This window comes from Corvus brachyrhynchos, unplaced genomic scaffold, assembly GCF_000691975.1.
Source record: "Corvus brachyrhynchos isolate BGI_N302 unplaced genomic scaffold, ASM69197v1 scaffold99, whole genome shotgun sequence".
Lineage (NCBI taxonomy): Eukaryota > Metazoa > Chordata > Aves > Passeriformes > Corvidae > Corvus > Corvus brachyrhynchos.
Window position 1 is genome coordinate 2,367,272 of NW_008239778.1, and position 14,047 is coordinate 2,381,318.

A 14,047-nucleotide genomic window follows, 5' to 3' on the forward strand; every position below is an offset into this window, starting at 1 on the left:
CTCATTTTGAAAAAGAATTCACTTGTGGGTGCGAATTTTGGCAAATTTAACTTGGCAGCTCTCCCTGTATTGCTCCACTTTCCTTCCTGGGTAATTACCAGGACTAACAGGAAGCGAATTTTGATCATTTCCATCAAGGATGCCATGCTGAAACTTGCTTTTTCCAGGAGTATCAGAGCACTTGTAATTAATATAAGCTTCCATTTGTGCATGTGCACACTTTTACTCCAGGAATGCTTGAGACATGGGTACAGGTTCACAGAACACAGAAGTGGGATATCAGCAGAGCTAATTTTAGATTTGAGCCAGTATTGTAAAAATACCCCATTCCTCCAAGTTCAAGAGAAAACTGAAATCTCAGTTGTGCATAATGTAGATTTACCAGCCTCTCTGCAAGTCTTAAAAATAGAGAAGCTGATAAACTGATAGAAACCACAGTTTAGCTGTGAATCTCCTAGAAGTGCCTGCCCCATCTGCATGAAGAAAATATCATCTGTGAAATGCTGCTCCCAGATGGGCTGTGCAGCTCCAGTGCCATGGAATGAGTTGAAATGACCTCTTCCTCCTGGAGTTCAAACGCTATTTAGCATAAATGCAGCCCCTAAGGCCTTCACTTGAAGTTGCTTTCTGCCAGCACAGCAGCTGAACATGGGCTTTAATCTGCTTTGCTTTGCTGCTGGAGTGCTCTGAGGTAAGAGATTTGCAGTTACAAACCACGTGAATCCCACCTTTAAGCTTGTAGACATCAGTTCTCCATCCATACGATTAAAAGTTGAGTCAGCCTATGCATTGTTAGGACAAGAGATCGGAGGTCTTCCTTTTAGAGGGATAATATTTCAAAATAGATATTCAATATTCCACGTTAAGAATAACAGGAAGCATCTTGCAAAAGGCAGTTTTGGGAAAAGGAGTAATTTTTTTTTTCTTTTTATTAAACCCTGAATCACAGCAAGAACCTGCTGGGTTTTACTTGTCCTCCCCAAAACTATCACTGAAGAGCCCTTCAGTGTCTGAGCCAGGTACAGCTCCCCCACCAAATGTCCAGGACCATGGCTCCCCAGGCTGTGGATCAAAACTCGTTCACTGATTTTACCAAAAAGTTGTTTTCTGGGCACCATCTCCCATCTCCCACCTGAGCTTGTTCTCTCTTGTTCCCACAAGTCGTCCGAGCAGTGGTGGCACCATGGGAATGAGGGAGGCCAGCAAGCCCCGTGTGTGTGCAGGGAAGGTTTCAAATGCCCGTGGGACACAAAGTTGCTGAGATTTTGGCATGGCAAGGGTAGGACTTGCAGCCTGTGAGTTTTCCTCCTTCTCTGTTTCTGTACCAGGATTTCTGTGTTTGCAAAGCTCCTGCCAAAGATCTGTGCAGGTTGTTGTCAAGAATGAGACCACTCTTGATGTTAGTTGAAAATTAACATCTGTTTTATTACAAGAATAATTTTAAAAATTAATTAAAGTTAAAATAATCCAGTCCAGGAAAATCCACAAGTAAAAATCCTAAAACCCAGGTCTGCAGCGAGTAGAGATCTTTAGGCCTAACAGGCACAAGGCCCCAGTACAGGAAGACTGCAATGCTGGGCTAACTTTGGCTAGTCCAAAGTTAGATAATTAAAAATGGTCTCTCTGGGAGATAGAGGCCTGAGTCACCAGCATTAGGCTTCACCCACAGCTAATCTCAGGCAAAAGCGACTCCAGAGCTGTGCTCTGGGTTTTATAATGCCCATGCTCCGCCCAGGGCTGCCCACAATCCGGCCCCCACGGTCTGGTGCGGTTGGGGGAACCTCGAAGTGAAGCCATTGGATCCAGCCAATGGATAACTTCTTGTCCAGGGTGCTTGAAAGGCGGGAAAATGCCCTCATTGACTACACTACAAACACTTCAAGGAACATTTAAAACAGAACAATCAACAGTCATTTTAAGGAACTTATAAAACTGAACCATAAACACCTTAAGAATCTTTTTAAAACATACTGATTAACTTGGATAACTTGGGTATGTGCAGGAAACAAGACATTTGGAAGTTTAAGGCTTAAGGAAGGGATTAAATTTGGGAATATTTTATCAACAGGGATTTTTAACTAGGAACTGTGTGATTAAATGGTTCTGAGAATTAACTTTATATCTTTAACTAGTTTGATGGGCATTTTAAGTATGCAAAGGCTAATTTGGCAATTGAAACACTTAATATGCAAAATACAAAACTAGGAGGTTTAACATCTTATCATGCAAAATCAGGGCACTTAACATGCAAAGGCAAATTTGGTGGATTTCATACATAACGGTTGTGAAGCTCAGATGAGCTGGTGTGATAAGGAACCTCCTTCCCCCAAAAGTGCTCTTTAGTTCTTCTTTTCATGTATCTGTGGGGGTCCCAGGCTCCCTGCAGCTGCTTTCAGCCACTGTGCAGTCCTGAGCCTGCTCTCCGGCCACGTGAAGAGGGGTTTGTACCCGAAATGCCTGGAGGCCTTGTCTGTCTCATAGGAGAAGGTGGTGATTATGGTGTTCAGCGCAGGCAGGTCGAGGAAAGGCTGTGGCCTCCAGAAAGGGGACAGGATGACCCTGATGATCCTGTGCAGTTGTATCATCAACCACATCTTCCAGTAGGGGATGTGTGAGCCCAGTCTCACTGAGGGGTCTGCACTGGACAGCAGCTCGTGCCTGACCAGGAAAACCTTCCCGGCTGGAGTGTCGTCATAGGAATAATACACCTGTCCTGCCAGCAAGTCTGGCTTCAGCTGCAAGTTCCTTGCTGCAAGGACATGCATCCATGCCACATTACCTGGAGAAATAAGAGAGGGAGAGAAACAGGCGTTCAGGAGGAGCTCAATTTCCCTGTTTACCGTGGAATGAGTGCATTGGATCTGCCAGCTTCAGTGCTGGGAAGCAGGGAGGCACTCATCGTGTGCTCAGCTGTGCTGCAGAGAGACTGAGTAGTTAATCCAGGCCTCCAAGATCCTTTAAACCTTGGGTGTCCCCTTTGAGCTGGACAATTAATGTGCCTTGTGATCCTGGTTCATGCGAAGCAAAAGGGCAGTGTTTTGTAGTGAGAGCAGGATGAATGGGAGGCAGCGCTCCTGGGTTTTATCCCTGGCTCTGCTGTGAGCCTTTGAAGGAGTCACTTGATTTATCTAGGTCTGATTCTCCTTTAACAGCATTTTCAAAATACTGTTATCTGCACTTTTGGAAAAAGACATATAAGTGTGCTGCACAGAAATCACTGAGTGCCTGCATGATCTAATGGTGAATTACACCCCCTGAAAGGCACCAAAACAAACTCTTCCTAGAGGTTTTCTGAGTAATTTCTTGTGCTTGCTAAAACTGGTTATGTAGTACAGCCTTTTCTGTAAAGAATTTGACAAGAAGTAATAGTTTAACTTTTTCTAATGACAAAGTGTCTTTTCATAGCAAAAACATTTTAAAAACACAGCCTGAATTTCTCTCTGCCACCCATATATCCTTGAAACACTTCTCAAAGGGAAAAAAGAAAACCCTTCCCAGGAAAACGGTAGTAATAACAAACTGCTTTAAAAATTCTTTAGCCGGTCTAAGTTCTGTGGTTACAAACCCATTTGTGCTCATTCACCATACTCATCTCTCTGTCTGGGGAGATTAAGGCTAAGCTGACGTGTAAAATCTCCTGTGACTAAAGCTGGTAGCACCCCATGCAAAGGGCTCCGTGCTTCACTCACCCACATAGGTGAGATTACGCTCCGTGTTTTCAGGCTCCAGGTAATTCATAGCACCATTGCTGGCTTTGGCAAGCAAATACAGCTCCTGGAGGAACTCTGCCTTCTCCCCATAGACGGCGTTGGGACGGATGATGCAGGTTCTGAGTATACCACCATTGCTCAGCTGTAAAATCAGGGAGGGACATCAGTGAGGGATGGATCCAGAGATGGAATCTTCCACAGTGACACTGGGTTTCCCAGATAAACCTAAACCCTGGGAATACTGGCCTAGAGGAGTCAACACTTGCAGAGGTGCTCTGGATGCTTGGGGCCTGGTTTGAGTCCCTAAAACCACAAGGAGGTGCCCAGTTTGATTTTCTTTTTTTTCACAGCACACCTGCACCCACGTGGTGCTCCCTGAGAGGTGCTGGGTGGAGAGTGCTGGAGGCATGAACTCTTCTGCAATTGTGATGCATAAAAGAGGATTTGCAACAACCAAAACCAGGTACCAGAGGAAGCCAGCCAAACTGGATGGCCTCAAACTGGGACTGGGGGAGAGATGCTCCAGGCAGTGATTTAGAGCACAAGTCTCATTTTTACAATCTCCTTCATTGTCTAGAAAAACTCTTCTGGCTGCTGACTTCACTGCCAGTGTAAAACACTGACCTTGGGTTTAAAACAAACAAGGTAGCTTTAAACAGGTCTAAAACAAGCTGCCTTGGGCAGGGGGCTGGCTCTGGGTACACCAGTATTGTTAGTTCTTAAGTCACTCTGGAAAGCCTGGAAATTATGCTTTTGTTGAGTATGAACGAGTTGAACCCGATTCCTTTGGCCCTGATTTAACACAGCCCTTTCCAAAGTCACACTCCTGCTGGAGCTGAAGCACAGGCTCAAAGGGAAGCACCCTTTGATCTTGGGACAGTGTGGCTGATGTGGGAATATCGGGCTTTGGGAGGCTTAGGACCATGTGGTTTATGCATCAAATGCAGGCAGAGGTTGGATGCACACTTATGCTGTGGGGTCTTTTCAACCATCTCCCTCCTTTCCCCCATCCTGTGCTGTAATTCCAGGGGTGCTACCACTGCATTTTGTACCTTTTTCCCGTTGGCTTCAAGCACAATTTTTTCAGCCATGGCTTTTGTCTTCCCATAGGGCAGCTCCACTTCCCCGCTGTACTCAGTGTCCTCATTTCCTCTGGAACAGATTGTGGGAGACAGAGAGTGACCGTGGAGCAGAGCACAGGGCTTGGGCACATCTGTCCCAGCCTGGTTTGCTCTGCATTCCCTGCTCCCCAGGGACTTCTGCTGGCTGGGAGCTATGGGAAGCTGAGATCCTCACTGCACTTTGGGAGGAATAAGGCCTCAAGGAATACCAGGTGGTGCAGGGTGTTCACAGGCAGGTTTGCATGAGGGCAATAGTTTCTCAGAACTGGATTTAGTTTTGTCTAGTAGCATGATTGAAATAACATTCCATCAGGCAAATTAGAAGGCAGCAGAGTTACATTTTTAAGCAACTTACAGAAGCTGAGTAAGGTAGAAAGAGCACAAGAAGATGGAGGACAGGAAAATGAGAGCAATACTACTTCATTTTTACATTAGAGGCAGAGAAAAGCCTCTCATGAGCCATAAACTAAAAGGAGAAACTGCTACCTAATTTTCTCACGGAGTTGATTAAAGTTGGGAGGCATTTGCTGGGAATGTGGTGGAGATGCTGGAGATCTCCTGAAGCCTTGCAATCAGCAGAGTTGTGCTGGGAGTGCTCCTTCATCTCCCCTCGCAAATTACCCTTGAGGGGGAGGAGAAGCAGAGGGCCCATGGCCAAGGACAAGCAGGGGACACTGGGTTGTGGCTGTAGAAGACAACCTGCTCCTCAGGCTCCTACCTTACAGCTGCCAAGGGGAAAGCCTGTGGGATCTAACATGGGACTAGCCTCACAGGGCCTGGAATAATTCCAAGGAGAAAGCAGAAAGCAGCTCTATTCCCCACAGGGTGTCACAGTGGCTTTAGATCAGCCTGAGGCCATCATGGGATTTGATTCAGCATCTCCAGTGGGCTCTGGAGTGAAGAAACCTGGCTTGCAGCATTGGGAAGGAGCATTCACTTGCTCCCATGCTCCCCTGAGTAGCACAGACCGACTCTTTCTCCCTCCATGTGCTGCTGGAGACTTTCCTCCCATTTTTAAATTAACTTGCTTTATATTTTGCTGTTGGAGAGAAATCCACCCCAGCAAACCAGGATCTGCCAGGCATGGGGTACCCCACGCAGGGCAACAAGGAATCCTGACCCTCCTGTGGCAGATGGGCTTGGATACATCTCCTGAAAGGGTTCAGTGGTCTGTGAGGGATTCAGACAGCAAATCTGCAGCAGAGATGTTTTTGTCAAATGCTGGGCCTTGGGAGAGCCAGCTCTGACTCAGGCTCCCTGTTTGACCTTGGGCAAGTTGCTTTCTCTTTTCTGTGCTCAGATCTCCCTGGTAAAATGTGGCTGATGCTGTTGCCTGGCTCTTGCCTGTTCAGCAGTCTGGCATGTTGTGTGTCAGATATCCCAGCTGAGATCAGGCTCTCCTTGTGCTACAGCAACAGAAATAAATTAGGAGCATCAGGAATACAGCCTCCTCACACACCCTGGGCTTCTCTCACAAAACCCTCCTCCCCTCCCCGTGTTTACGGGGGATGAACAACAGACAAACCAAAAAACAAGCAAGACAAAAGATTGATTGTGCAAGGTTTGTTGCAAGCCCGGGAGAGGCCCAAGACAATTAGAGGGAGGTTATCTAGAAGTTCTAGTTTTAATTGCTTTCTCTTTCTTTTTTTTTAATCTTTTTTTTTTTCGCCCTGCAAAGCTTTTAAAAAGCAGCAGCTTCACAAAGGGACAAACCTGCCTGCTGTTCCTGGGCTCTGCTCTGTGTGCCTTCCCCCACCCCTCTGAAGCTTGGTAGTAACAAAGAGCTCAGCATAATGCTCTTGCTTTTCAAAACGATCCCAGATAAGTGAACACTAATCAGACTGGAGCAGCATTGTCAGAAGGTATCTCAGCAGTGCCTGTCTCCCAGGGATTGAGACTGACAGAGGCATTTTCTATTATTGTCGGATGCTGAGGTGTGAGCATTATCCCTGTGCCCATCACCCCGGCCAGAGACTCCTCCTGCTTTGTCTGTGCCAATTCCCGAGCACGTACAAGGGAGTTAAATAAATTCCACGGGGAATGATGGAGAAGGGGGACAGAGGAAAAGGAAAAGGCAGGATCATGGACTGTGAGGGAGAGGGTGGAACAGATCGGGTGGGGATGGGGATATGAGAAGAGGAGAAAGGGGAAAGGCATCACCTGTGCTTTCAGTCTGGAAAACAGAGCCGTGTTCTGCTATTCCCAGTCATCCCTGGGCTCTCTACTGAGACAGGTGGGGTAGGTTTTTATGGTGGGCTGATACTTCTCCCATTATCTAATTCCCTTAGTTTAAAATCAAAATAATTGGAGAATGAAGACCCCTCTCTAAGGCTTCCTCTCAGGAAAATGGGAGAATCTGAGTGTGTTCTGCAAAATGAGTGAAAGGCTCCAGGTGTGGTTTTATTTGCATTTTTGGTGGGGAAGGCTGTTCAAAGTTCCATGAGTGTCAGCTTGGGTGGGTTTTGCTTGCCCCTGTTGCTGCCACCATTACAAACCAAAGGGCTGTGATCAGGCAAGATCTGGGGCTGATTTTTTCTAGATATCTATTCACATCTGTCTCTTAAGTCACTAAAGACTAAAACACTGACAAGGATGTGCCTGCATCTACATGAATTTTTAGGAATTATTTGGATATGCTGGTGACCAAATTCCATAGCTTTGCAGGGACACAGTCTCTAGTGCTTGTGGTCCCAAGTGGATTGAGTGACTCTCTGATTTTTTCATAAGCCAGACATTTATTCTAGATTCAAGTGCTTAGACACTTCTCAAAACAACTGGGTTATGCCTTGACTTACTTGTGAGTGTGAAATTTAGGCTTGTGGGTCATTTTAAGTTATGTCTTTTCTAGCTGGGCTGAAATTTCTAGAGCCAAGTGACTGAAGGCAGCTGTGTCCAGCCTGGCTGCCTCTGGAGACACCACTTGACCTGGAGTCAGCTCCCCTGGCACACAAATTTCCAGGGTCTGAGCAGTTTGTGTGGCTACAATCAGGCTTGAAATCAGCAAGGAGCCTTCCAATGGTACGTACCAGACTGCAGATATCTCTACCTGACCTCAAATTTAACCCAAAATTTCAGCCCCTGGTCTTCAGAAATATCAGCCCTGCTCTCAAGGTGCAGGTACTGTTGCCCCAGGAATACAAAAGGAATCCTGATGCTGAGCCCTGAGGCAGGAGTGTCAGCAGATTGTCAAAGTCACTTCTGGAGATCAAAGCAAAAAAACCCTCAAAGTTGTTACTTTGACCACTGTCTTTGTATTGATCCAAATCCCACCTTTGCCACAGAGGGTTTTCTAAAGCTCTGCTGCTGCTTCTGGGTCTGTGGGTCAATCTCATGGGAGCCACAAACAGGAGAAGGGTTGAACATATTTACAGGTCAGAAGCAGGTAACAGAAAGAGGTGACTACACCTGAATACTGCAGGGCAGGTTCACACCAGTGCATCTGTCCCCTAAGACTTCGTGGCCAATTACTTTTTTCTGGGATAGTGCTACTTGAGATTTGCTCACATTTGATGACAGGAGCTGGGTACAGGCTTGCCAGCAGTTCCCAGTGCAGCTGGGGGGAGGAGGGGCAGTGTGGTGCTGGCAGGAGGGCACCACCTGCCCCTTGGGTTGGCTCACTGTGGGGGAGAGCAAAAACTCTGACCCAACAGCAGGATGTAGTTTGGCCATATCCCCAACTCTGAGCACCTGAAACCTTACCTGAGAATGATTTTAGGGCTCAGAGGAGCAGGGCTGTACATCCAGGGGCAGCCTGGAAGTGCAACTGGGCCCTGTAGCTCTCACCTTGGGGTATCACTGGCTGGGCTTAGGTTGGGAAGGGCCGTGGCTTCTCAACGGGAAGAGCAGCAAGGAACAGTTTTCAATAAAGAGAAGAGGAATAGACGGGGGGGGAAATACAAATCTTCTCCTTGGAAGCCACAGCTCAAACCTCCATCTGGCTGCAGTTCCACTGCTGTTTAACAGAGAGATGGAGAAGATTTGCTGAGCCTCACCTGAGCATGGGTTCACAGGCGGTGTTGGGTCCCACGGCAGCGATGGAGCTTGTGTAGAGCAGGTATGGGATGCTCAGGACACAGCAGGCCCTTAACACATTTTCAGTACCTGTGGGGCAGGATGGGAAGGACAAACATCGGCCACCTTGCCTTGATTCCTGTTGTGCAAACCAAAACAGATTCCCAGGCTTTTTCCTGCTTGGAACTAATCCATCTCTTTTTATGGCTGAAAATATGTAAAGCCCCAGGTCAGGGTTGCAGTTCTTCAGGAGGGGATGGTTTATAAGATGAGTAGGAGTCACATCCACAGCTCTAATGTGGCTGAACCTCCATGGCCATTGGCAACTGACTTAGCTTGGACTTTAGAGCTGCTAACAAAGGAAAGCTGAGAGCTTGGCAGAGCAAAACTCCATCTTTTTCAGTTTGTGGGCAGATTGTTGGTGAGCTGCAGCCTTGTAGCAAAGGATCCATGTTTTAGTTGCATGTGTTGCTCTGTAGAAGTTCTACAGGGTGCTACAGGGTGAAATCATTCCATCAGACTCCTGATGGCTGCAGAACTTTAAATAAAACAATGAGGGCAGCTTACAAGCCCATATGAAATCCAGACAAATCCAAAACATGGTTTGCTTTAAGGAAGGTTGTTCTGGCTGAACTTGGTCAGTGTGTGTGGTTTAGTGTGGTTATTTCGGAGTATTTTGGTGGGTTCAAATGATTTATGATTCTTGCAGGGGTGGTTTTTGCATTCTTTGTGATTTTGATCCAAGCTGATCCTGTGAGAACCTCAGTGACAAGGACTGAGGGCCTTCAGATCTGATAAGGCAGATCTGAAAGGAAGCAGGTGGTAGGGTTGGTTTCCAGAAACCTCTACACTATTTGTACCTGGCTAAGCAGGCTCTGGCCTGAGCCTGTCTGCAGATCCTGTGTGGGAGGGCTTGTGATTTCTCTTCTCTTCGCTATTAAGGGCATAATCTCAAATTACCAAGGAAATCCTGAGTTTAGGATCATTTCAGAGCACATGAATCCATCGGAAATCCCGGTGGAAAAGAATCAATGTGCTTCTCCCTGAGCCTATCAAAATATGTAAAGTAAACTGAGAACCCCTGGTGAGAAACATCACTGGAAACAGCTGTGTTAAAATCCATTCATCTTAACAAAAAGCAGATTAAAAAGTCTGTAAGTGACTAGATGGAAAAAATAGTTCTTGTAGAAGAGAACTCTTCAATTTAGTCAACAAGACTATAACAGGATTCAGCAGCCAGTGGTTGAAGCAGAGGAGGGAATCAAAGCAGGAGATGTAAATTTTGGCCAGAAATGGTAATTAACCATAGCCACACTACCACTCCTCAGCATTGTCATGGCTTGCTGAAAGCCATGATAGATAGCCCATTAACTGGCACCCTTAATTCGAGGCAGCAAGTCTTTTGAAAAGGAATGGTCCAATTTAGCCCCAAATTGCTGGGCTTAGGGCAGTAATTGGATGAATTTCTGTGGCCTGAGTTGCACAGAGACAGCTAGAGGATTATATACTTGACCTCTCCTGACCCTACTTTTTTCCATAAAGTCTACAGCAGGTATCAAATACCATTTTTATTCTTTTATCTGCCATGATTTTAAGAGAGAACTTCAGACTAATCTCTCAGTTCAGGATTTTTGAGGAGCCCCAGTGAAGGCAGCAGCCCCATTTTAGGGATGACCATGTGGAGCCATCCACGGGGAGGCAGAAATGCGGGACAGGCTCCTGTTAAGCCATCCCAGGCCGTGCTCCTCAAAGAGGCAGTCGGTCACACTGGAAAATCCTCACGTGTGTGGTTTTCTGGGAATGTCACCAACATCTGCAAGAGGTTTGGTTTGCTGAGGATGGGACTTGCTCAGTGTTCAGTGCTGTCTGTAAATCCTCTCTGTGCTGAAGCACAGAGCTCACAGCAACAGTGAAGGGGAAGAGCTCACAAAGCCACTAAAAGGCAGCAGGAACCCTCAGGCTCTGAATATTCTCAGTACACAGAGAGCACAATACAGGCTCCTAAAAGCATTGAGTTTTGAAAACAACTGCAGCGATGAAAAGAAGGCTGGAATTTAAATGTTACCCTTGAATGTATCAGCAAATAGTAGAAGCCCTAAGCGGTAATCGAGTTGGAAATATATGTATTAAAAAAAAAATAAAGTTCCTTCCTTTTGGTTAACGACTATTTTAGTAGCTAACAGCCTGAGGTGCCACTGGAATTGCTGCTGTAATAGGGATTTCATTATTTTTATAGCCTGTGCTTATTTCCTAGATTTATGAACAAATTTTCTCTAACAGATCTTGCTCTGAACATGAAATTGGCTCTTGGTGGTGGGAGGAAAGGGCTGTGGAGCTCTCAGTTACACGTGGCCTGTCGATACACGATACTGAGAACTCTGACTAATTAAACAGCATCACTCTGCTAATTAAAACAGCATCACTCCCTTCTAGTGGGTGCAGTTCGATGGGTACAGCCTTGTGCTGATAGAGACAGGGTAAAATCCCTGGGAAAGCTGTGAGCTATCTAGAACAGGGGTTAATTTTAGTTGTTCTTGTCACACACAAAACCGTTTCTTACCACTGTAGGTGTGTCCTGAACCACCTCAGTGCCATCGGGGGAATTCTGCCCTCCACCAGAACAGCTGTGCCAAAACTGAGCCCAGATTTGATGAGCAGTGGAGAGGAGCAGCATGGCCAGCCCTGAGCAAGGACAGAGGGGCAAAGGGAGAAACTTCCCCACTGGAAAGGTCCCGGGCACCTTTCCCATCTCGGGGTGTGTGGGATTCAGGACAAGGGAGCACCAAACGCGGGTGGATGTGTCTGCTGTAGCCTCTTGTGTGGCTGCAAGGTGTGTGTGAGGGCAGGGCTGTGTTCAGCTCCCTGTTTCAGGCTCACCCCCGACGTTGACAGCTCTCATCTCCCGGAAGGGCACCGTGTTCCTGTAGTCCACCACAGCAGCTGTGTGAATGACCACATGCACGCCCTGCATGGCAGCGAGGAGCACGCTGGAGTCGCAGATGTCTCCTCTCATCACTGTCACACGAGTGGTAGCTGCAGAAAAATAATACAGCCAGAGATGCAGGGGGTGGGGGAAAGAGCACAAATCAGCATCCTTACCTTCCTGCAGAGCCAGGATCCGGCGTGGAATTTCCTCTCTGCAGGGCAAGGCAAAGCACTCTCTGACAGTGACTGTGCTGTTTGAATCCAGCACACCAGGGCAAAAGTCCTTTTTTTTTGAACTCCAAGAAGCCAGGTTTGCATCTGGTTTAATTCAACACAGTGCTCTGCATCAAATGTGGGGCAGAATTGCTGTGTCTGTCACTGCCAATCTCCAGCTCTCATCCAAGGGCAGCCCTGGGAGCAGGACACACTGGAGAGCTGCAGCTGCTCCAGCCCCTGTGAATCGGGGAAGCTGTGCCGGACACTTCCCTTCAGACAGAACATTTTAGGGCTTGCTGGGAATAACACCCGATAATTTCAAGAGACATTGCACAGAGCTTTGTTTAAATTGCAAATAAGGTAGATTAAGAAGGAAAATAACGTAACAGGTTTAGAAAGTTTCCTAGGAAATTCCTCCCTTTGAGTCACTCAGAAGGAATTTTTCCCCTATTCCCTTTTGCCTTCTCCTTCTTCTTCCTCAGAGCAGCAGTTCCATACATGGCTACTCTTGGCTTCTACTATTCATTTTCTTGCTTTGAAACAGTGTTGTAACATTTAAGTAGGGTTTTTCCCTTTTTCCTTTCCCATAGCTGGGAAGAGGCCAGCAAGAAGCTGGGGTTAGGAGCCTGTACTCCTCAGGGATCTGCAATAAGCCAGTCACGGGGTTGCTTTGGGAAGGAGGTGTCTCCTCTGCCTCCTCTGGGCTGGCAGCTGCCCGGAGAGCCCCACACATCCTGGGATCAGGGTAGGAATTTGTGAAGGATCACAGAAATGAGTAGCTCAGGGAAGGGTCTGTGGCTCCAGCTGTGGGGGTGTTATGACAGGGAAACCCTCAGAGAAGATCCAACAGGGCAAGGTGGGAAGGGGATTATTCCTCATGGTCCAGAAGGAGGGACAGAATCCAAGACAGCAGGTCGAGTGGCTGAGTGTTCTCTGAGCAGCCTGGGATGGAGGAGGAGGCAGAAATTTTATGAAAGGGTCAGGCTGCTTTCTTAATTAGCATAGCCAACAATCAGTGGACCACTCTGAGGAGTTTTAATACTAAATTAATTTACATTGAGTATTAATAATAAATTAATTTAGTAGTAAAGCACAGAGTCGATTCAGGGAGAATAGAGGGTAAAAAGAAAGGAGTTGTCCATGTAGCAGAGGTAAAACCCTTGCCTGGAGGACCAGAGTGTAGAGCAGGGTGTCAGAAGACTCTTGGGGGGAATTTTTCTCCTACTCTGTGGTTTAGGAAAGCCTGGAACTCATCAGGCTGAAGTGCTAAATAGTCTTTTTTACACCACCTGTCTTAAGGCAGCTGCTGTAAGGCATCCATGAGGAATTTTCAAATTGACAAGGCCTGATGAGCTCTACCCAGGGCTCCTAAAGAGGTGAGGGGTGTAACTGCAGCTTTAGTGCCTTATCAGCCACTTTGGAGAACTTCTGAAGGCACTGGAAGAGCTCAGCAGAGCAAATGGAACACTTGTGCTGAGAGAGGAGGTAAAGAAGAGGCAGGAAATTACAGAACATTTTGGTTGCAACCCCAGGAAGTTCAGGAGCACACACTCAAACCACGTGTGTGTGTGAGCACCTGCGGGATAATAGGGAGAATGGAAGCAGCTGACATGGATTTGTCAAGAACAAAGCAAGCCAGATAAACCTCTTTTGTTCTCATGACAAGGTAACAGGCTGTAGGGATATTGTGGAACAAGTTGATGTCATCTATCTTGATTTTCGAAGGGCTTCGGAAACTCAGCGTCACTCTCACAAGGAGTCAGTAAAACATGGGCTAAATAAGCCCCATTAAGGAGAGCACAAAGCTGGTGGAATTACAGTTCCCAGGGAATTGCCAGCTGTGGTAGATGCCTGCCCTGGGGCTCTCCAGGGCTTATTGCTGTATTTGAGTATTTTTTATTGTTTTCATCAAGAATCTGGCAGATTTGTTCATTAAATCAGCAGATAACATCGGACTGGGAGGGACCACGCTGGAGGATTTGAGAATGAGCAGAGTGTAACTAAAAGAGTCTGGAGGAGAGGAAACAAAAAGAAAGGTGAAATTTGATTGGAACAAAGAGAACT

The 14,047-nt window shown here is 46.8% G+C and overlaps 1 protein-coding gene across 1 annotated transcript in view; it reads right to left on the reverse strand.

The window, feature by feature from the left end:
- Nucleotides 1–1,398: 1,398 nt before the first annotated feature.
- The window catches only part of HSD3B7 (hydroxy-delta-5-steroid dehydrogenase, 3 beta- and steroid delta-isomerase 7), a 14,556-nt gene continuing 1,907 nt past the window's right edge, over nt 1,399–14,047 (reverse strand). The window contains exons 2-6 of the mRNA XM_008640449.2: nt 11,720–11,875; nt 8,824–8,932; nt 4,763–4,862; nt 3,690–3,852; nt 1,399–2,779 (exon numbers count right to left, since the gene is read on the reverse strand). Of these exons, the coding sequence (XP_008638671.1) occupies nt 2,340–2,779; nt 3,690–3,852; nt 4,763–4,862; nt 8,824–8,932; nt 11,720–11,875 (968 nt within the window). The 3' untranslated portion in view covers nt 1,399–2,339. The remainder of the gene's footprint in view (nt 2,780–3,689; nt 3,853–4,762; nt 4,863–8,823; nt 8,933–11,719; nt 11,876–14,047) is intronic.